This window comes from Neoarius graeffei, chromosome 2 (assembly GCF_027579695.1).
Source record: "Neoarius graeffei isolate fNeoGra1 chromosome 2, fNeoGra1.pri, whole genome shotgun sequence".
Classification (NCBI taxonomy): domain Eukaryota; kingdom Metazoa; phylum Chordata; class Actinopteri; order Siluriformes; family Ariidae; genus Neoarius; species Neoarius graeffei.
The window spans coordinates 88,340,586-88,364,520 of NC_083570.1; the positions used below are offsets into that span (position 1 = coordinate 88,340,586).

At 45.2% G+C, this 23,935-nt stretch overlaps 1 protein-coding gene across 1 annotated transcript in view; it reads left to right on the forward strand.

Moving 5' to 3' along the window:
- Positions 1 to 4,451: 4,451 nt before the first annotated feature.
- Positions 4,452 to 23,935, forward strand: part of LOC132870085 (protein diaphanous homolog 1) — a 197,738-nt gene continuing 178,254 nt past the window's right edge. The window contains exon 1 of the mRNA XM_060903632.1: positions 4,452 to 5,148. Coding sequence (XP_060759615.1) covers positions 5,029 to 5,148 — 120 coding nt within the window. The 5' untranslated portion in view covers positions 4,452 to 5,028. The remainder of the gene's footprint in view (positions 5,149 to 23,935) is intronic.

A 23,935-nucleotide genomic window follows, 5' to 3' on the forward strand; every position in this document is an offset into this window, starting at 1 on the left:
CAAGTGGGTTTTTAATATCAGTCCTCTATAGGGGAAAGGGGAGCATTATGCACCACACTTTTTTGTTTTTAAAAAATGATATGGTATAAAGAATGTAACTTTATTAACAGAACAAACAAACAAACACATAATTACAAATTAATGCATCAAATCCAATGTTAAAAGCGCAACAGTTTTCCAACAAGTCAATTTTTTTTTTAAATAGTAGAGCCTAATCCTCACAGGTGTGAGGAAATAATCCGCCAGGAGAAGAGTCCAACTTTCAATTTCTGTTTCATTTTAATGGGTAAAGTTATCACACATTCCAACTGGCTCCTGAGCAATCTGCAATAATGTCTGACACGCTGGTGATAAATTCCATGCATTTTCAATGTAGTGGGGCCAAATACCCAACAGGGCCTAATGCCCCCTTTCCTCTTAAGCTTGCATGCATTCATTCTCCATGCTGATTATGCATTAAGAGTCATGGGTGAGATGGAGCCAATCCCAGCTCTCTCGGGCGAGAGGCGGGGTACACCCTAGACAATTCACCAATCTATCATGGAGCAAACACAGAGAGACAGACAGACATTCACAACTATGGGCAATTTAGAGTAGCCAGTTGATCTAATCCACATGTCTTTGGACTGTGGGTTGAAATCGGAACACCTGGAGGAAACCCACACAGGAACTGGGAGAACATATTGTATAATATTCTTCTCTGTGCAATACTCATGCACTTTATCACGCTTGTACAATATTTCTCTGTGCAATACTTCATGCACATAATCTTACTCCTTCATTTGTGCATATTACCTCAATAATTCTGTTCTATCTCAATAATTTTATGGTGTATATTTGTGTTTGTATTACTTTTTACTGAAGTACTTTTATACTTTTTATAAATACTTTTATACTTTAGTAAATTTAACTGAGCATCTGCTGGCTTGTTCCAAACGACATCTCACTGTACTTGTATAGTAACAATAAAGGCATCTTGTATCTTGTAACATGCAAACTCCACTCAGAAAGACTCTCGTCGGCCACTGGGCTTGAACTCAAGACCTGCTTGCTGTGAGGTGACAGTGTGAACCACTGCAGGATTGTCCTGCCCAGCTTGTGTTACATGAGGGAAATGTCGTTCCTCCAGGAGCATGGTGTAACACATAGCAGTACAGTACAGAAGACAATATAAAGTACAAAATATGCAACCATGTCAGGTAAGTGTGAAACAAATAAGTACATTCATCCATCCATTATCTGTAGCTGCTTATCCTGTCCAGGGTCGCAGGCAAGCTGGATCCTATCGCAGCTGACTATGGGCAAGAGGCGGGGTACACCCTGGACAAGTCGCCAGGTCATCACAGGGCTGACACATAGACACAGACAACCATTCACACTCACATTCACACCTACGGTCAATTTAGAGCCACCAATTAGCCTAACCTGCATGTCTTTGGACTGTGGGGGAAACCGGAGCACCCGGAGGAAACCCACGCGGACACGGAGAGAACATGCAAACTCCACACAGAAAGACTCTCGTTGGCCGCTGGGCTTGAACCCAGGATCTGCTTGCTGTGAGGTCACAGTGTAAACCACTGCAGCATCGTCCCCCTCAATGCAGACTTCTTTCTTTCTTCTTTTTCTTTTGGCTGCTCCCAATTAGGGGTCGCCACAGTGGATCTTTCATCTCCATTGCTCCATGTCTTTCGCATCCTTCTCTACCACACCTGCCACTTTCATGTCCTCTCTCACCACATCCATGTATCTCCTCTTTGGCCTTCCTCGTTTTTGTGTGCCTGGCAGCTCCATCATCCATGATGCAGAGCATATTGGAAGGAGAATGTTGAGGATGGAGTTAGGGTTAAACAGACAAAATATTTAAATGATGTCCATGAAATGAATCGGTGGCACGGTGGTGTAGTGGTTAGCGCTGTCGCCTCACAGCAAGAAGGTCCTGGGTTCGAGCCCAGCGGCTGACGGGGGCCTTTCTGTGTGGAGTTTGCATGTTCACCCTGTGTCTGCGTGGGTTTCCTCCGGGTGCTCCGGTTTCCCCCACAGTCCAAAGGCATGCAGGTTAGGTTAACTGGTGGCTGTAAATTGACCGCACATCAAGGTTGTTTGTGTCAGCCCTGCGATGACCTGGCGACTTGTCTAGGGTGTACACTGCCTCTCACCTGTAGTCAGCTGGGATAGGCTCCAGCTTGCCTGCGACCCTGTAGGATAAGTGGCTACAGATAATGGATGGATGGATGGATGGATGGATGGATGAAATGAATCAGTGTTGAGGGGGGTCAATGGGATGGATGGATGGATGGATGAAATGAATCAGCATTGAGGGGGTCAATGGGATGGATGGATGAATGGATGAAATTAATCAGTGCTGAGGGGGTCAATGGGATGGATGGATGAAATGAATCAGTGCTGAGGGGGTCAGTGGGCTGGATGGATGAAATGAATCAGTGCTGAGGGGGTTAGTGGGCTGGATGGATGAAATGAATCAGTGCTGAGGGGGTCAGTGGGTTGGATGGATGAAATGAATCAGTTCTGAGGGGGTCAGTGGGCTGGCTGGATGGATGGATGAAATGAATCAGTGCTGAGGGGGTCAGTGGGCTGGATGGATGGATGAAATGAATCAGTGTTGAGGGGGGTCAATGGGATGGATGGATGGATGGATGAAATGAATCAGCATTGAGGGGGTCAATGGGATGGATGGATGAATGGATGAAATTAATCAGTGCTGAGGGGGTCAATGGGATGGATGGATGAAATGAATCAGTGCTGAGGGGGTCAGTGGGCTGGATGGATGAAATGAATCAGTGCTGAGGGGGTTAGTGGGCTGGATGGATGAAATGAATCAGTGCTGAGGGGGTCAGTGGGTTGGATGGATGAAATGAATCAGTTCTGAGGGGGTCAGTGGGCTGGCTGGATGGATGGATGAAATGAATCAGTGCTGAGGGGGTCAGTGGGCTGGATGGATGGATGAAATGAATCAGTGTTGAGGGGGGTCAATGGGATGGATGGATGGATGGATGAAATGAATCAGCATTGAGGGGGTCAATGGGATGGATGGATGAATGGATGAAATTAATCAGTGCTGAGGGGGTCAATGGGATGGATGGATGAAATGAATCAGTGCTGAGGGGGTCAGTGGGCTGGATGGATGAAATGAATCAGTGCTGAGGGGGTTAGTGGGCTGGATGGATGAAATGAATCAGTGCTGAGGGGGTCAGTGGGTTGGATGGATGAAATGAATCAGTTCTGAGGGGGTCAGTGGGCTGGCTGGATAGATGGATGAAATGAATCAGTGCTGAGGGGGTCAGTGGGCTGGATGGATGGATGGATGAAATGAATCAGTGCTGAGGGGTCAGTGGGCTGGATGGATGGATGGATGGATGGATGAAATGAATCAGTGCTGAGGGGGTCAGTGGGCTGGATGGATAGATGGATGAAATGAATCAGTGCTGAGGGGGTCAGTGGGATGGATGGATGGATGGATGGATGGATGAAATGAATCAGTGCTGAGGGGGTCAGTGGGCTGGATGGATGAAATGAATCAGTGCTGAGGGGTCAGTGGGATGGATGGATGGATGAAATGAATCAGTGCTGAGGGGGTCAGTGGGATGGATGGATGGATGGATGAAATGAATCAGTGCTGAGGGGGTCAGTGGGATGGATGGATGGATGGATGAAATGAATCAGTGCTGAGGGGGTCAGTGGGCTGGATGGATAGATGGATGAAATGAATCAGTGCTGAGGGGGTCAGTGGGATGGATGGATGGATGGATGGATGGATGAAATGAATCAGTGCTGAGGGGGTCAGTGGGCTGGATGGATGAAATGAATCAGTGCTGAGGGGTCAGTGGGATGGATGGATGGATGAAATGAATCAGTGCTGAGGGGGTCAGTGGGATGGATGGATGGATGGATGAAATGAATCAGTGCTGAGGGGGTCAGTGGGATGGATGGATGGATGGATGAAATGAATCAGTGCTGAGGGGGTCAGTGGGATGGATGGATGGATGAAATGAATCAGTGCTGAGGGGGTCAGTGGGATGGATGGATGGATGAAATGAATCAGTGCTGAGGGGGTCAGTGGGATGGATGGATGGATGAAATGAATCAGTGCTGAGGGGGTCAGTGGGATGGATGGATGAATGGATCTATCAATCACAGTTGAAGCTTGAGAAGGCCTGCCCAACATAGGAGGTTCAGGTGAGCTGCTCGTGCGCATGTGGCCCCGCCCTTTCTTCCGGCAGCGCGTCCTCGCGCTAACCTGCACTCAAGACAGGAAGTGGAGCGCTGGGTTCGCGTGTAAACAGCGCGGCTTGGGGAAGTGAACTCGCGCTGGCTGGGACACAAGTGTGCGCGGAAAGGCGAGAAGTGAGAGCGCTACCGGGAGGACTGAGGGACGCGGCGGACTGAGGGAAGCGGCGGGACTGAGGGACGCGGCGGACTGAGGGAGCGGACGGCGGCGGACTGAGGGAAGCGGCGGACTGAGGGAAGCGGCGGACTGAGGGAAGCGGCGGGACTGAGGGAAGCGGCGGGACTGAGGGAAGCGGCGGACTGAGGGAAGCGGCGGGACTGAGGGAAGCGGCCCGCGCTGCTGCTGCTGCTCACGGCATTCAGGAAACGGAGAGATTTCGGCGCGCGACTCCGAGCAGCTCGAGCACACAGCGGGTGTGTGCGCGCGCGGGGAAAGCCCGGGGCGGGAGGGAGTGAGTGAGTAGCGCGCGCCGAGTCTGCGCGACTAAACCCGGGAGTTACTGACCCGGTCTGTGCGGGGATTCGGGGTAGATGGTACCGCTAAAACCGTGGACCTGACCGGTTTCGAATAAGAGAAGTTTTTAGGGATTTGGCTTTCAAATTTCCCTCGGTTTTGTCGGGCCGGTGGGAGAGTGAGCTAACACACACAGAGAGGGAGAGAGAGAGAGGGAGAGAGAGAGGGAGGGGCCGCAGCTAAACTAAACCCGGCCTAAACTCCGCGCTCCAGCCAGTGTCGAATCCCGCCAGGCTCTGCTGAGAGCTGTTTGTGGATTAGAGTCAGTCATGGACTCCGCTAACTGGGGAAACTCCGCGGCTGCTCCCAGCGCCGCCGCTTCAAAAAGCGGCAAGGACAAGAAGCCCAAGAAGAGCTACGACGGAGAAGGAGAAGGGAAAAAGAAATTTGTGAGTAAACTTCACTCTGAGACTCACTGACTGTTTACTCTGCTGAACAGGCTTTAAAGCGCCTTTAATAGAGTGAAAGGGAAACGAGCTGCTTGCCAACTGACTGCTGCTGTAGAAGTGAAAGCGCCGCTTCAACAGGCAGCAAACTGACACAGCGCACTCACTAATCACTACTGATCACTACTGACACAGCGCACTCACTAATCACTACTGATCACTACTGACACAGCACACTCACTGATCACTACTGACACAGCGCACTCACTAATCACTACTGATCACTACTGACACAGCACACTCACTGATCACTACTGATCACCACTGATCACTACTGACACAGCGCACTCACTAATCACTACTGACACAGCGCACTCACTAATAACTACTGATCCCTACTGACACAGCGCACTCACTGATCACTACTGACACAGCGCACTCACTGATCACTACTGACACAGCGCACTCACTGATCACTACTGACACAGCGCACTCACTGATCACTACTGACACAGCGCACTCACTGATCACTACTGACACAGCGCACTCACTGATCACTACTGACACAGCGCACTCACTGATCACTACTGACACAGCGCACTCACTGATCACTACTGACACAGCGCACTCACTGATCACCACTGATCACTACTGACACAGCACCTCACTGATCACCACTGATCACTACTGACACAGCGCACTCACTGATCACCACTGATCACTACTGACACAGCACACTCACTAATCACTACTGATCACCGAGACAGCGCACTCACTGATCACCACTGACACAGCACACTCACTAATCGCTATTGATCACTACTGACACAGCACACTCACTAATCGCTATTGATCACTACTGACACAGCACACTCACTAATCGCTATTGATCACTACTGACACAGCACACTCACTAATCGCTATTGATCACTACTGACACAGCACACTCACTAATCGCTACTGACACAGCACACACACTAATCACTACTGATCACTACTGACACAGCGCCTCACTGATCACCACTGATCACTACTGACACAGCGCACTCACTGATCACTACTGACACAGCGCACTCACTGATCACTACTGACACAGCGCACTCACTGATCAACACTGATCAACACTGACACAGCGCACTCACTAATCACTACTGACACAGCGCACTCACTAATAACTACTGATCCCTACTGACACAGCGCACTCACTGATCACTACTGACACAGCGCACTCACTGATCACTACTGACACAGCGCACTCACTGATCACCACTGACACAGCGCACTCACTAATCACTACTGACACAGCGCACTCACTAATAACTACTGATCCCTACTGACACAGCGCACTCACTGATCACTACTGACACAGCGCACTCACTGATCACTACTGACACAGCGCACTCACTGATCACTACTGACACAGCGCACTCACTGATCACTACTGACACAGCGCACTCACTGATCACTACTGACACAGCGCACTCACTGATCACTACTGACACAGCGCACTCACTGATCACTACTGACACAGCGCACTCACTGATCACTACTGACACAGCGCACTCACTGATCACTACTGACACAGCGCCTCACTGATCAACACTGATCAACACTGACACAGCGCACTCACTAATCACTACTGACACAGCGCACTCACTAATAACTACTGATCCCTACTGACACAGCGCACTCACTGATCACTACTGACACAGCGCACTCACTGATCACTACTGACACAGCGCACTCACTGATCACCACTGACACAGCGCACTCACTAATCACTACTGATCACTACTGACACAGCACACTCACTGATCACTACTGACACAGCGCACTCACTAATCACTACTGATCACTACTGACACAGCACACTCACTGATCACTACTGATCACCACTGATCACTACTGACACAGCGCACTCACTAATCACTACTGACACAGCGCACTCACTAATAACTACTGATCCCTACTGACACAGCGCACTCACTGATCACTACTGACACAGCGCACTCACTGATCACTACTGACACAGCGCACTCACTGATCACTACTGACACAGCGCACTCACTGATCACTACTGACACAGCGCACTCACTGATCACTACTGACACAGCGCACTCACTGATCACTACTGACACAGCGCACTCACTGATCACTACTGACACAGCGCACTCACTGATCACTACTGACACAGCGCACTCACTGATCACCACTGATCACTACTGACACAGCACCTCACTGATCACCACTGATCACTACTGACACAGCGCACTCACTGATCACCACTGATCACTACTGACACAGCACACTCACTAATCACTACTGATCACCGAGACAGCGCACTCACTGATCACCACTGACACAGCACACTCACTAATCGCTATTGATCACTACTGACACAGCACACTCACTAATCGCTATTGATCACTACTGACACAGCACACTCACTAATCGCTATTGATCACTACTGACACAGCACACTCACTAATCGCTATTGATCACTACTGACACAGCACACTCACTAATCGCTACTGACACAGCACACACACTAATCACTACTGATCACTACTGACACAGCGCCTCACTGATCACCACTGATCACTACTGACACAGCGCACTCACTGATCACTACTGACACAGCGCACTCACTGATCACTACTGACACAGCGCCTCACTGATCAACACTGATCAACACTGACACAGCGCACTCACTAATCACTACTGACACAGCGCACTCACTAATAACTACTGATCCCTACTGACACAGCGCACTCACTGATCACTACTGACACAGCGCACTCACTGATCACTACTGACACAGCGCACTCACTGATCACCACTGACACAGCGCACTCACTAATCACTACTGACACAGCGCACTCACTAATAACTACTGATCCCTACTGACACAGCGCACTCACTGATCACTACTGACACAGCGCACTCACTGATCACTACTGACACAGCGCACTCACTGATCACTACTGACACAGCGCACTCACTGATCACTACTGACACAGCGCACTCACTGATCACTACTGACACAGCGCACTCACTGATCACTACTGACACAGCGCACTCACTGATCACTACTGACACAGCGCCTCACTGATCAACACTGATCAACACTGACACAGCGCACTCACTAATCACTACTGACACAGCGCACTCACTAATAACTACTGATCCCTACTGACACAGCGCACTCACTGATCACTACTGACACAGCGCACTCACTGATCACTACTGACACAGCGCACTCACTGATCACCACTGACACAGCGCACTCACTAATCACTACTGACACAGCGCACTCACTAATAACTACTGATCCCTACTGACACAGCGCACTCACTGATCACCACTGACACAGCGCACTCACTGATCACCACTGACACAGCGCACTCACTGATCACCACTGACACAGCGCACTCACTGATCACCACTGACACAGCGCACTCACTGATCACCACTGACACAGCGCACTCACTGATCACCACTGACACAGCGCACTCACTGATCACCACTGACACAGCGCACTCACTGATCACCACTGACACAGCGCACTCACTGATCACCACTGACACAGCGCACTCACTGATCACCACTGACACAGCGCACTCACTGATCACCACTGACACAGCGCACTCACTGATCACCACTGACACAGCGCACTCACTGATCACCACTGACACAGCGCACTCACTGATCACCACTGACACAGCGCACTCACTGATCACCACTGACACAGCGCACTCACTGATCACCACTGACACAGCGCACTCACTGATCACCACTGACACACTCCACTCTGTGGAACAAAAGCTTTGAGGTTTTCTCAAACCTGTTAAAAAGCGAGCGAGTTATTATTTTTAATTTATTTTTAAGGGCAGGTTTTGATAGTTGTGTAGAAATCTCTCCTACATGCCCCGGCTTGGCTAACGAGGAAGTAAGAGGTGTGTGTGTGTGTGTGTGTGTGTGAGAGAGAGAGAGAGAGAGGTGTGTGAGAGAGAACCTCCCTTGGGAGGTGTCCAGGGAGCATCCTAACAAGGTGCCTGAACCACCTCAGCTGACTCCTTTCGATGTGGAGGAGCAGCAGTTCTACTCCAGGTCTTTCCCGAGTGACCAAGCTTCTCACCCTGTCTCTAAGGGAGAGCCCAGCCACCCTGCGGAGAAAACTCATTTCTACCACTTGTATCCACAATCTCGTTCTTTCAGTCACTACCCATAGCGCGTGACCATAGGTGAGAGTGGGAACGTAGATGGACCAGTAAATTGACAGCTTTACCTTTTGGCTCAGCTCTCTCTTTACCGCAACAGACCAGTTTAGCTTCCGCATCACTGCTGACGCTGCCCCGATCCATCTGTCCAACTCCCGCTCCCCCTTACCCTCACTCGTATTTATTTAGTTAATCTGGTTTTAATGATTTGCACGTACATTACAGGCATTTAGCAGACATGATGTACAACAGGACCCTGTTACACCCCACCCAGGGAGCAGTTGGGGGTTTGGTGTCTTACTCAAGGGCACGTCATCTATTCCTGCTGGTCCAGGGAATTGAACTGGTGACCTTTTGGTCCCAGAGCTACTTCTCTAACCTCAAGGCCACGGCTTCCCCAATGATCTAGCGAGCCTTGTTGTTAAATGTAGTTTCTCTACAGTCGTAGGCCGTGTCCACACTAATACACCCAAGCTTTTCGTTCACATTGGTGTTTTTGCTTTTTGTATAAAAGTTTTGTATTTGTGCTAGCTGAGTGTCACGAAAATGATTGTGCATGTTTAAGTACACAGTAGTGGCACACGGGTCGGTCATGCAGCAGGAAATATACAATCTTTGGTACTGTTGGCAGGAATGCAGCATTTGTATTATACACACACACTACAGTTGCTAAAAATAAATGCCAGACAGCATAGAGAGAAGTCAAATTATCTCAGGATTGAGTTTGGGTCATGTGACGATTTGTGAAACCCACAGGCTAATGTTCTCACCATTCACACCGCAGCACTGGAGAGCGCTTCTTTTTTTTTTTTTTTTTTAAATTTATAAATGTGTTCTCAGTGGCCAAAATTGCTGCTTCAGTGTGCATTAGCAGATGATAAGTCTACGACTCCAGTGGTTCTTCAGTTTTCTGCTTAAAGTGCATATCCTGGAGCATTTTTTTTTTTTTTATATGAAAGTATGTCCCTTTACACACTCATCCAGAAAGGTAATTTTGCACAAGGCCATCTGTCTACAGCAGAAAAAAATAAAATAAAACGCGTCTGGAAAAATCCCGAGGGAGTCTGGAGCCAGATTCGTGACGTCACCTGCGGAAGCGCCAGCAGGCTGCGCGAGCTTTGCACGGTTTCAGTGCACAGCCTGTGTAGACCAAGCGCTCCCATTTCTCTCTCATTGTCCGGTCTTTTGGGAAACGATGAGTACTAATCCCATCAAGATTGGTGTTGCTACACCCTCCTACGATACATCTGTTAACCATTTTAATAATTACGTGATAACGTTGAAGAAATTTGCAGAAAACCACCAGGTCGTTTTCTCATAAACAAACCAGCGCTGACGTAGGATTCAGAGGGAGGCGTCCCGCACGCGACGTCACCAAAATCAATGTTTGCCGGGAAATCCAAACACCAAGTTTCTTCAGAGGCGGACCAATTCGCCTCAAATGGCTCGACTTCAACTGAATTTTTCTGGTATTGCGCAAGATAAAAAAATTGTACAAAATGTGACAGATATTTGACCAAAGTTTAATATAAAATAGGAGAATTACATCGATCTCACTCCTGAATTTACCCGTGATGTGCACTTTAAGGTTAGACTTGAATACGGCGTGTGGTTTAGCCCCCAGTGTATGAGCCCCATCTTCAGGTGTTTTAGTCCCATCATTGAACTGAACCAAGTTTGATATAATAATTTTGCCTTCTAAGACACCAATAACAGTAATTTCTCAGTTTTTAGAGTTAAGGGTCAGAAATGATATAGCCCGCAGCCATATTGCCATGACCGCTTACATGCTAAATAGCTTACGTTCACATGGTTTAGCCCAGTCATTGAATTGAACTAAGTTTGATTTGTAATTTTACCTTCTAAGACACCAATAAGTCATTTTATGAGAACTTTTTTTTAGAATGGTCACAAATTGTATAAATATTGATTGGCAGCCGTATTGCCGTGACCGTGAACATCTGACAATAGGAAGCCCGAGCTGTGTTTCTGTGAGTAAATAGAGTAAAAAAAAGAAATAGATATCCTTTATTTGTTTTAAATTTTTAGTTATTTTTTTTTTACTGTAACTTCTTTGTAGAAACCCCACATCATACTGGATCATGACTGACGAACCATAACGTTTTCGAATGATGATCGCGTCTTTAGAAAGTCCTTTGAACAGGAATGAAAGTCTTCCGGATTTACCCGGAAATCCAGATATTTGACAAAACTCCTTGAAAATCTCCGGTTTCCCGAATGGAGAAATGTATTTTTTGGATTTTTCGCGTTCCTAGACGCAGCGTAATACTTCGCATCGTCCTTGCATGGGCGCAGTCCTTAAATAGCCCAAACATAGTTCGTTGATTAAAGACAGGTGTTCTTTGTTAACGGCGCGCGTGCCGGAGCTCGTTAGGCGTGTGTGCCCAAGGCGCACGTGCTAAGGCGAGCAGGACTGACACCGTTCTACGCAAGCGCAACCCAATCGCACTAGAAAGCGTGTTGAAGCTGCCAGTGGAGCTGCAGTCTTTTTAGTTGCGAATTACAAGTATTTCCTCTTGTGTTAATAATTCGCCATGTCAAAACAAGCAAAACTTTCCTCCTTTTGACGTGAAGACAGGTCAGCAATTTATTATATATTTTTTTCCATCAAAGTTGCATTTTGTAGTTTCGAAGCGAAGTTTTAGTGCCGTTTCTAGAACACATCAAGAAACCGTGGAAGAAACAGCAATAATGGAAGAGCTGGTTTCTAAGCTGCCTAAAACTAGCAATGGGAATTAATTTTTGTTACATAATGCACTCAGGCTGCCAGTCAGTGTGTGACGCACACGAAAAATCCTAGCCACGCCCCTGATTTACATGAGAAATGTGGTATTCATTGGCGTGTTTAAATTTACAGACAATACAAACTAATGTAAACAATTGGCTTCAACTCGCATAAATCTGAATTGGAGCTTTTTAGTTCACTTTAGCTTCTGCAAACGCACAACTCGACTAAAAGATTGATAAACGAGGCTCAACGTCCCCAACACTGAAACCTGAAAGCTTTAGAAACTCTAACAGACCTTTACTTTAACAGCACTGTTTTGGGATTTTGCTGAGTTTACCTTCAACTGTCTGATTTTTTTCAAAGTAATGAAGTGTGTGGCAGGAAAATCACCGCGTTTTCTAAACGCACTCCTGAAAATTACTCATTAACTCAGGGAATTACATTAGATATTTTTGACATGTTAATCATTAATGTACATGAAAGAAAAAGGCTTAAAAGTTATAACTTATTTTCACTAAAACAAGTACTAAAATGCACTAGAATGCAGCGTTTTGCGTGTTATGTTATTAAAATATTTTCGGGGGATGTCCCCCCCCCCCCCCCCCCCCCCCCAAAAAAAAAAAAAAAAAAATCTTAGTTTGACTTTCAAAACTTCAGGGTTTTTTCCTTTGCTCCACTTTCATCTCTATTTGAAACTGTTCCGTTGAGCTGTATAGATTTAAACATGCAAACCCGTGATTTGATTCAGCTCGCTAGTCAAAGTTTCTTCAACTACTTGAATTTTGTTTCCCTAAATCAAATGAAAAATCCAGTCAAAAAGTTCAAACTTAACAATTTATTTTTTCTCTTTAAATGTAGAATGATCGATCATATAATTTGATTAATTTTATTCACATTTAAACATGTGGCTAAACCACGCAAAGACACTGGGGAATAAACCACCGGATACCTGGAGGGTTCTCTCAGGCCTTATTAAAAAGTTTCAGACGTGGATTTGTGAGTTGTCCAGCATCCATCATATTCTGGCATCTCTGAAGCAACGTGGAATTAACTTGCAAACGTGTTGTCAGATAAGAAATCACAGATCTGGTCAGCAGCCATGATGAACAGAGTCCTAGCACCACGTTTCAAGGGTGTCTTAACGTCGACAGGAGGCCAAAATGGAACCAATAATAAAAATAATTCCAAATATGTGGATGGGACCTGCAAAAACCTTTCCTGCTCAGATCAGAGAAGCTGGATTTGAACTGCCTGTCTGAACCTCAGTTAGCCTGATCGCATCCTTGGCTGATGTGTGTAGCTCCTGTGGTATGATTCAGGGATGAGTAGTGCACTCTCGAGCAAGATGCATCCCACCATAAAAATAGCTTATCGTGGTTACACGTTAATATCGGAGATTTTCTTTTCTCTGGTTGTTGGACAGGGGAGAAAAGATGCTCATGACCCTGAAATTAACAGCTTTCTGAATCTTGCTTCAGGCAATTATAAATAGAAAGCTGGTAGTCAACTTAAGGCCAATTTATGCTGACAACCCAGTCCTCGCAGACGGTGTCGCAGATAGCATGTGCGTAGCCCCCCCACCTTCGCAGATGCTCTGCGCGCGCCTCCCAAAAATTGTGACCACCGCAGAAGCCTCGCAGACAGCGTCGCAGACGAGGGCTCTGATTGGTCCACTCTACATCCGCTGTACACGCACTTCCGCTTCCCTACTTTCCTGATTTTTGTTTTCACGACCGGCATTTTTAAAAACACGAGCGAAGATGGAGCAGCACGAAGAGCGATTGATTGAGGAAGTACGTACATTAGGGGTGTGCAAAAATATCGATACGGCGATATATCGCGATACTTTGTCTTCCGATTCAATATCGATACTCAATTTGAATATCGATATTTTTTCAAATAATAAAATCATGTTTCAGACGGGTTGTAAATCCAGTATGACTTCCGCACCTCCGCTCCGCGAGGTGTCGCTGTGCCGCTCCCTCACTGCAAGGCACTCTTCGTCTTCTCTTTTTTCCCCGGCGGTTGCAGTGAGGGAAAAAAAACAGGCAAGCATGGCTGTTAACATAAACCTAGAGACGCCGCCGAACTTTAAGGCAGATGTTTGGAGGCACTTTGGATTCCAAAGGAAAGGAGAAAAAAAAAAACAGTGAGCCGGACAAAGAGAATGCACTTTGCAAAACCTGTTTCGCTCCAATTAAATTAAGATGCCCACTGCACTTTTCAATGTGTTTCAGACAGTGTGTTGTTCCTGCAAAATAAGCACAAGTTAAATGTTCTCCGGTATATGTTCTCAAGTTTACAAAGAACAAATTGATATTAGTGTTAGCACTGAAATGTGCAGTCTGCAGTGCAAGTTTTAAGTTTTCATAAAACAATTTGATTCTGCTTGTTAAGCAGCACTGATGTGTCCATGCTTACAGAAAAGTTGATAATACTAGCACAGAAATGGGAATTTTCTGTATGTTGTAGTGAAGCAACTCTTGGTTTTGCCAGCAGTGGAATAGAGACAAATATATGTCTGGCAAGAGTGTGTAGTTATGTATGTGAAATGTAATTTTACAGTGGTCAATAAATTCTGATTTTCTTCAGTGACACAGATATCGTGATGTGGTTGAAATTTCTTGCAATATATCGATTATCGCAGAATTGCTGTACCGTGATATTATCGTTATCGTGGGCAAAATATCGCCATAGTATCGTATCGTGAGGTATCTGGTGATACCCAGCCCTAACGTACATCTATACGACTCCAGTTCTAGTCATTATAAGTAACCGGAGGATAAACACTCCACTAACCACACCCATCAACTACTCCTAGCGACTTCGCGCCCCCTTGCGTTGTGGCGGTGAATAACATCGCGCACGCCTATTACTCCCCGCTCAACGATAAATTACAACTGTCTGCGAAAAGCTATCTGCGAAAGCCTTGTCGCAAGAGCATGCAGAGGCCCTTATCCCACCTGAAAAAGTGCCAGGGACATCACTGAATGCGTTTGTTCAGCTGCCTAGTGCTGTTTCTCCAGTAAAATGAGCTCATTTTAATATCAGATCTCCCCCTTGTAGCCTTACAGGCGATCAGTTAACTTATTCATTTGACATGCAGTTTGGAAGAGATGTAACAATAGGACATGGATATCCTGAGAAATTGTTCCGATCACCGGTCCAACCGCTTTATTTATTTCTTCTTGAAAAGCCACTGAAGTGAAGTTTGAGCGCTAGACTTGAAGTTGCCGCCCGTCCTGTTCACAAATTCCGCAGCGGTATGAATAATTTGGCTCGGTTCAGCTTAACGTCCAGATGCAGGCCGAGTCAGTCGTAAACCTCAGAGAAGCTCACATTAGTGGTGAATTTTGAGGGAATTCCATTACGTCAGACTCTGGGAGCGGTGAGTCAGGCGGGGCTAAAAATAACACCACCACAGTATTGAGCCTCTGGATGACAGCGCTCAACTTGTTATACTATCTCCCCTTCTGGAGAAAACTGATCTTCAGCCAGCAAAAGGTTACCATAGAGTCTCAAACACACCTGGCATTTGACATGGCGTAGTAAGGAAACCTATCCTCTCGGAGTTGTAAACATTAGACATGCTCCATCTTTCTGCCTGTTTGTGAAGCAGATGTTTCCTGTGGGATGAAGCTGAATGGAGTGCTGGAGAATACTTCCTTTCCTGTGTGGCTGGGGGGGGGATCCCCACAGCTTTTTCCATTGCATTTCTGGGTAAAACTCTACCCAAAATAATTCGGTTGTTATTGCAGTTTATTATTATTTTTTAAAACCCTTTGACATCACTTTCCAGAGACCATAACTCTCAACGTATCATTTGTTAGTGATATGTCCTACATTGGAGGTCATGGTGAGGCTGTATACTTGAGGCCCTGATCACACTACAGCTCGCGATGGGTTTGCGAATACTTGGCGATGAAATATTGGCAGCATCGCCACTAATCATATGATTCACGGCTCCGCCTCGTGAGTGGCCAAAAACATCCCGAAAAATTTCAGTGCGTGCATTGGCCATGTTTTTGTTGGCAAATTAAGGCTACGGTCGCACTGCAACTCACGATGCTTTGCGATGGGTGATTGATGAAAATGAGGTGTTTGATGGCAACATTTCCCCAAGCTTCTGGAAACATTCCCAAACCCATCTGCCAGTATTCTTGGGTTTCAGTCATGTGACACTTTTTTTTTCTCTTGGCGATTTCACTTCCGGTGGTCTAGCAAACCAAAACGGCTGCCGTAGTGCAAACAACTAGCGATGACTTATCTGAGCATGCTCGTAATGTAGAAGCCACTGCTGGCTTTAGATATATTCAGAAGATTGCTATGTGCAATGGAATCGACCCCTACAGTCTGGGAAAGAAGGATTTGTCATACGATCTCGAAAACTACCCTTCAGTCGAGTTCCCCGACATCTCGAACTATCTGGTGTTGCAGACGTCCTTCTACACCGCAAAACAGATGAAAGCGTGGAAGAGTATGGAGGCTTACAACTTTTTTTGTATGTGGCTGGGTAAAGAACCTCGCTATCAAGTCGCTGCCGAATGAATCCTTTAATTTTTTTTGTTTTTTAAATTATTAAAAAAAAAAAGCTTTTCATTCACATCTTTACAACAAAGTGCTGAAAGTTAAAGTATAAACAAACAGTTTGCTTGATTCTCACTTGTGTTGGCTCTTATCTCTCAGGTAAATCATTCACAAAGATCATCAGAAACCCCTTTAAAGACCTGGATCTTAGTTAAACAAGACGGAGAAGTGATCACGGCGCATTGTAACTGTACGGCTGGGGAAGGATTTTGTTACGACCTTCATGCATATGGACTTTGTGAGGAGTAAACAAAGAAACAGCTGGGGACTTTAGCGCTTCGTGACTACAAAAGTACCGTAAAATAACGACACGTAGCAAGAAAAGTAGTTGGAAAACACTAAGGACGTAGCTGAGAGAGAGAAACAAACCTTTCACCAAGTGATCAGTGCAAACTCGAGCATGCTTCGACTCGGCTCCCTTCGATTTCACTGAGAGGTTCAAAAGCCACCTTTCTCCACGTCTTTTTGTGAAATCCTGTTTGTTCACCCTTTATTAGTTCATGGGGAACCCTGAAGAAACTTATCAGTTTCACGGTTTGATCAATTCGAACAACCTAAAACAACGCAAGCGTAAGGCGTTTTTCATGTGAGCAATGCAGCTTCTCCGTACAAACGCTTCATCAACTGAGCTTTGGTAGACCACCAGCTAAAGTTCTGAATAACTAATGAGGCAGATGTGACGTCACATGAAACCCAGCGATTTGTCACTAATGGTGATGATACACGGGGCAACTTTTCGGGCAGTGTTGCCGAGCAATGTTGCTGGCAACGGGCAACTAGGTGAGACACAGGGCAACTTTTCAGGGCAACTAACAATGGGCAACAACAGTTAGCAACGGCAGTTTACAGTTAGCTAAAAAAAATCGATGTCTTAATTTTTGCTGTGACCATTTAATCAAGCTGTCCTGTTGTTTTTTAGAGCTTTGGTGAGGTAAATTCCTCCATATAGAATATTAAAATAACTTACCGGCGTAAAAACAGATGAGGAGTCTCTCCATCTCTTCACTCCACTGACACTGAGCGGCCGCCATATTTGTTTGAAATTTCTGATCCGAACCTCACCGGAGGTCACATGACTTGATACTCGCGTTCTGATTGGCTTATCTCAGAAAGTTGCCAGAGATTATCAAAACCATTCAGAAAGAAACAATGTTGCCCAATCTCAATAGAAAAGAGTCAAAACGCAATTGCCCAGCAACATTGCCCAAAAAGTTGCCCCGTGTATCATCACCATTAGTTTGTCGATGGAAAACCGTGCCACCAAGTTTCAGTGCATACGTTGAAAATTTTCCTGACGTTTTTTGGCCACTCATGAGGCGGAGAAACACCAAAAAACAACTTGCGAAGCTCGGAGGACATTCGCCATGTATCATACGATTGGTGGCGATGCTATCAATTTTTCATCAGGTCTTCGCGAGCTGTAGTGTGACTAGTCTTGGGTTCCTGTCTTTCCAGTTTAGTTTTATCACCTTTTGAAGAGGGATATTAATATAAAGGGTTTGAAATGGCTGGCTGATGAAGGAATGTAACTAAAGTTGAACCTCCACCCTGAAATACATTCAGTATTGAAATACACTATATTGCCAAAAGTATTCGCTCACCTGCCTTGACTCACATATGAGCTTAAGTGACATCCCATTCCTAATCCATAGGGTTCAGTATGACGTCGGTCCACCCTTTGCAGCTAGAACAGCTTCAACTCTTCTGGGAAGGCTGTCCACAAGGTTTAGCAGTGTGTTTATGGGAATTTTTGACCGTTCTTCCAGAAGCGGATTTGTGAGGTCACACGCTGATGTTGGACGAGAAGGCCTGGCTCTCAGATTCATCCCAAAGGTGTTCTATCGGGTTGAGGTCAGGACTCTGTGCAGGCCAGTCAAGTTCATCCACACCGGACTCTGTCATCCATGTCTTTATGGACCTTGCTTTGTGCACTGGTGCACAGTCATGTTGGAAGAGGAAGGGGCAGCTCCAAACTGGAAAAACAGTCTGCATGCCGAGGTGCTTGAGTTTATACACCTGTGGCCATGGAAGTGATCGGAACACCTGATTCCGATAATTTGGATGGGTGAGCAAATACTTTTGGCAATATAGTGTATTTGTAATGTGGTGGTGAAGTCTTTTCCAGTGAGAAGTTAGCAGTTGTGTGCTGCACTTACAAGGCCGTTGTTCTTGTTAGCACAAGTACAGTGCTGTATAATACAAAAGGAAACTTCAATGATCTTCAGGGCCATCCTTAAAAAAAATCCGTTTCCTGTCCACCGGGTGAGCAAAAAAACTTTCAGTCGGGAGGGAGGGATTTTTTTATTTTTTTTTTAATGGATGGATAAGAAATCGCAATGCTGTGTTTGCTTTTACTTTCAGTACTTTTTTATTACAAAAGCAGACACATTTAATAAAATATGACTGTTTAATCAACTGAAACTTGTACAAAAACTTTGTTAGCATTTTAAATGCTGACTGCAACATTTGCAAAACTTTTACAAAGGTACTTCAAATGTCCGACACACGGACTTTTTGTAGTTCTAAATCGAGCGTTAGGCCTCGTTCGGATGAAATTACACTATTAAAATGATCACTGACTTGTTTTTCTGAATCTTTACTATTTTGTTGTTCGCTAGAATACCATTTTGCGATTTCACACTTAAGCAAATGTTTGAAAACTCCGGATCTGCTTCCTTCATGGTGGCTGACATTTTTTTGTGCCGCACGGCGCATGCGCAGAGCTGATTCAGTTCAGAGTGCGCGCGCACTCGGTGGAGGCAGTAGTGTGTCGGAGGGAACAGAAGCAGAGAGGACGCTTATTTTGTCTCCGGTAAACCAGTCTTCTCTAGTTCAATTACGTGCTGGCATCAAAAGACACCGTTGGTTGTAAATGAACCCAAACTGAGTGGTTGGAGTGTATTTTCATACACAAATGGAGAAATGTTTGCTGAGCGTTTGTGTAGCCGCCACTGCAGACCGTCATACACAAATGGAGAAATGTTCGCTGAGTGTGTAATTGTGTCGCCCCACTGCAGACCGTCGTTGTTGTTAATTCATAGCATGCTCAGCTGCGTGAATGTGTCATGCACCGAAAAGAGATTTACAAGCCAGGAACGCCTCATGATGCAATACGCAAGAAAAGAAAGATGATTTACTGCCATTTTACTTTGTATTTGAGTAAAGTGAATAAATAAATGGTCTGTGGAAAATACATTTAATCCTGGGAACTGCATGCACAGGAGTTTATTTTGTGTTTAACCCCCCCCCCCCGGCTGGCTACTTACCGGTATTTATCATGGCTGGCTAGTATGAGCCTTAGGCTGGGCATACACTGTGCGATTTTTGGCCCGATTTTGACACGATTTTCACTCGTGCGACTATTTTGGAGATCGGGCCAATTTTTGGCTCAGTCGTGCGTCTCGGATTGTGTAGTATACATGGGGTAATGACAAGCGATTAACACCTCACAACCTCCTCCCGATCGATCGGATGAAAATCAAACATGTTTGAAATCCTGGTCGCCCATCGTGAGGCTATCGCACTGTTGAAGCAGTGTCACGAGCCAATTTACCTCAACCTGTCACACTACACATGCGCGAACACAGATACGGGAGAGAAAACAAACACTGAGCAGCACTTCCGGTCTCCTCCTCCTCTTCACGTTTAGAGATGGGATTTATGGCTCTTTGATGGGATCCGCATCTTTGTGATCCATTCTTTGAAAAGAGCCGTTCAAAAGACTGGCTCGTTTGGCTCTTTTTAAAAAAAATATTTATTCAGTTTTAAGAAGACAGCGTCTAAAGAAGCCAGATCCCTCTGCTTAGACAGTGACATCAATATTTCTGGACATACCTTTTATATAAAGCAACCTAGACTTACATTATTGTAACCCCTAAACGCTCATAAATAACCATTAAAAAACAATGAGGGCTTCAATGAATAGAACGGCTTTTCTGTAAAAAAAAAAAAAAGAACCCACTCAAGAACATGGTTATCAAGAACACACGAATATTTTATAGAAAAACACTTGTTTTACAAAAATATTTAAGTCTGAGATACAAAATAGATACAACTAGACAAACAGACAAATAAATAAAATACACAAAAATAGAACAAACAAAATGACGATAGAATAAATTAAATGAACGTCCGTGCAAAGTAGTTTTCCCACAATATTATCATTAATATAGCACAACAACATTATAAACTATCTGAAACACAGTACAGAAAAAGAACGACAGAAAGAACGGCTCCCCCAGCTCGAGACTCGGTTCTCATCGTTCATGCCTAGGAGCCGTTCAAAAGAATCGGTTCGTTCGCGAACGTCACAACACTATTCACATTGCAGTTCCGGATACAAGAATCTGGAAGTATGGAAGTACAGTGTGAGCAGTCAGATCGCATCCGAGCATCGGATCGTATAGCGTGAGAACAGGAATTGTAAGCTGCGTGCTGTTTACCCCTGCGATTCACTCGTACAGTGTGAGCAGCAGCTAAATACCGCGATTGAAAAAATCGCACAGTGTATGCCCAGCCTTAGTGGAAAGCCCTGGGAATGCATAAATGTCAAGTTTGATTTTAGATTTACGAACCCGAAAAAATGTAAAAAAAAAAACGGCATTAAAAAAAAAAATTTCAACCGCACAAACGGCACTCACCCGGCCGGTGGACCGGAAACAGAACATTTTTTTTTAATAATGGCCCAATATAAATTGTAAATGTCAGGTTTTTCTCCTAAAAACAAAACAGCAAGAGCTTTTTGTTTTTTATTGACGATTTTCAGTTCGGTTATGTTAATGAGAGCTCCGACATGGAGGCGGTGGTGCAAACGCTGGACTCGAGGTTACAGGATGCAGCGCAGCTGTTCTGAGTTACAGCAGAGACTCGACTCGGTGCGTCCGCCGTCGCCAAGGTTGACGTGATCAGACATTGACTGCAGTATTGGTGTGAAGGCTGCAGCTATGTTTAGCTGAACAGACTAAAGAGCTAATGTGCTGCTGCTTTGCTCTCTCTAAATAGAGAGGAACTTCGGATTAAATCCCACTGGCCGTTAACCAAAGTAAAAAATAATACCAACTTGTCAATATTTGAATTTTTCATGTCAAACCGGTGACTCAGAACGTATTTGGAGCTGCTTTTTTTTTTTTTTTGGTGGTGTGTGATGCAAGCTGTTCTGTATATCAGAACAACAGTCCATCTCTCGGGCTGTAAATCTCAGACAGCAGAACGTGAAAGACTGCTGAATGTTTGGACGGCTTTAGCATTTCAGTGCAGAGTGCTCGTGCAAGATAATAGTTATGAACCAGTCTATAGACTACACAAGAAAAGACTAGTCTCAGGTAACAGAGCGACAAACTGGGTCAAAATTTCCATGTGATTTAAATGTCTTTTCAATCCAGATATTTGGAAAATGGTTTCAAAAGTAAACAAACCAGCGGTGTCTTGAGGCTCGATGCATTCTCGTCAGTTAATATTTTGTATTATGAGTTAGTTTGTTTTGTAAGGAGCTGAGCGTTTTGTATGAACTGAAAGTGGAGTCTTTCCAGGTCGCCGTAGCCAGGACGGCTCTCGCGGGTGTAACGGCTGAACGTTAGCGACAGCTGCTGGCACAATTTGACCTCTATGTTTAATTTATAGACCTCGTGGATAATGTATTGAGGCATCTTTAAGTTCACGAATCTTCTCTATGATGGTATTGACATGTAGGACATATTGAAGGGAATATTTTACTGCCCCAGAAGCCAAGATTTGATGGGTTGGGTTCTTGGGTGAAATTCTGAGTTGTGCAATATTTTTATTTATTTATTTATTTATTTATTTATTAAATGTCCACACTTCGCTGATGTTAGATGAGTGGTTCATGTTTGGCCTCATTGACATGGATATAGTTAAAGGAGGTATGCCGAACCTTTATTTTTAAATACATTTCTGAGTGGATAATTTATCCATCCTTGACTCTTGTATGCTGCATAAACGGGAAGAGAGAGAGGTTTTTTTTGAGAGTTAAAATCGACCGCAAAGTTGGCGTTTGAGCTGCCCTGCTGAGCCAGCCAGCCCTGAGTGCGTGACGTCACAGCGGGAACCAGCTTTAAAGGAACAGTCCACCGTACTTCCATAATGAAATATGCTCTTATCTGAATTGAGACGAGCTGCTCCGTACCTCTCCGAGCTTTGCGCGACCTCCCAGTCAGTCAGACGCAGTCAGACGCGCTGTCACTCCTGTTAGCAATGTAGCTAGGCTCAGCATGGCCAACGGTATTTTTTGGGGCTGTAGTTAGATGCGACCAAACTCTTCCGCGTTTTTCCTGTTTACATAGGTTTATATGACCAGTGACATGAAACAAGTTCAGTTACACAAATTGAAACGTAGGGATTTTCTATGCTATGGAAAGTGCGCACTATAATGACAGGCGTACTAACACCTTCTGCGCGCTTCGGCAGCGCATTGACACGGAGCTCAGATATCAATGCGCTGCCGAAGCGCGCAGAAGGTGTTAGTACGCCTGTCATTATAGTGCGCACTTTCCATAGCATAGAAAATCCCTACGTTTCAATTTGTGTAACTGAACTTGTTTCATATCACTGGTCATATAAACCTATGTAAACAGGAAAAACGCGGAAGAGTTTGGTCGCATCTAACTACAGCCCCAAAAAATACCATTGGCCATACTGAGCCTAGCTACATTGCTAACAGGAGTGACAGCGCGTCTGACTGCGTCTGACTGACTGGGAGGTCGCGCAAAGCTCGGAGAGGTACGGAGCAGCTCGTCTCAATTCAGATAAGAGCATATTTCATTATGGAAATACGGTGGACTGTTCCTTTAAAGCCGAGGCCTTTTACAGCTATAGGCTAAAGTCATATATTTAAAAATTATGGTGAAAGTAAGAAGAAATGCCGTTACCGACTTGCTCAACTAAGACTGATTTGACTTCATTGATTGTGGGTTGACTCTCATTAAAACAGGATAGGTGTTATAACTTATGCAACAGACATGTACACGCATGCGTTTTCACTGATAAAATGTAAAAGGCTAATTAAATAATCAGATGAACTGAGACAATCACATTCTGAAGCAAATTAAATAATCTTATACCGCTAACTTAAACACACAATACAAGTTACATGTATTAATCTAAATGCAGGTAAACAAATGAGTCGCTTCTTACCCATCTGTGTTCTCGCTTCTTGAAGGCTGATCTTGTGGCCGATTTGTTTTTGAAACGATCTGACTCTCAGTTGTTCGTTCAGTTC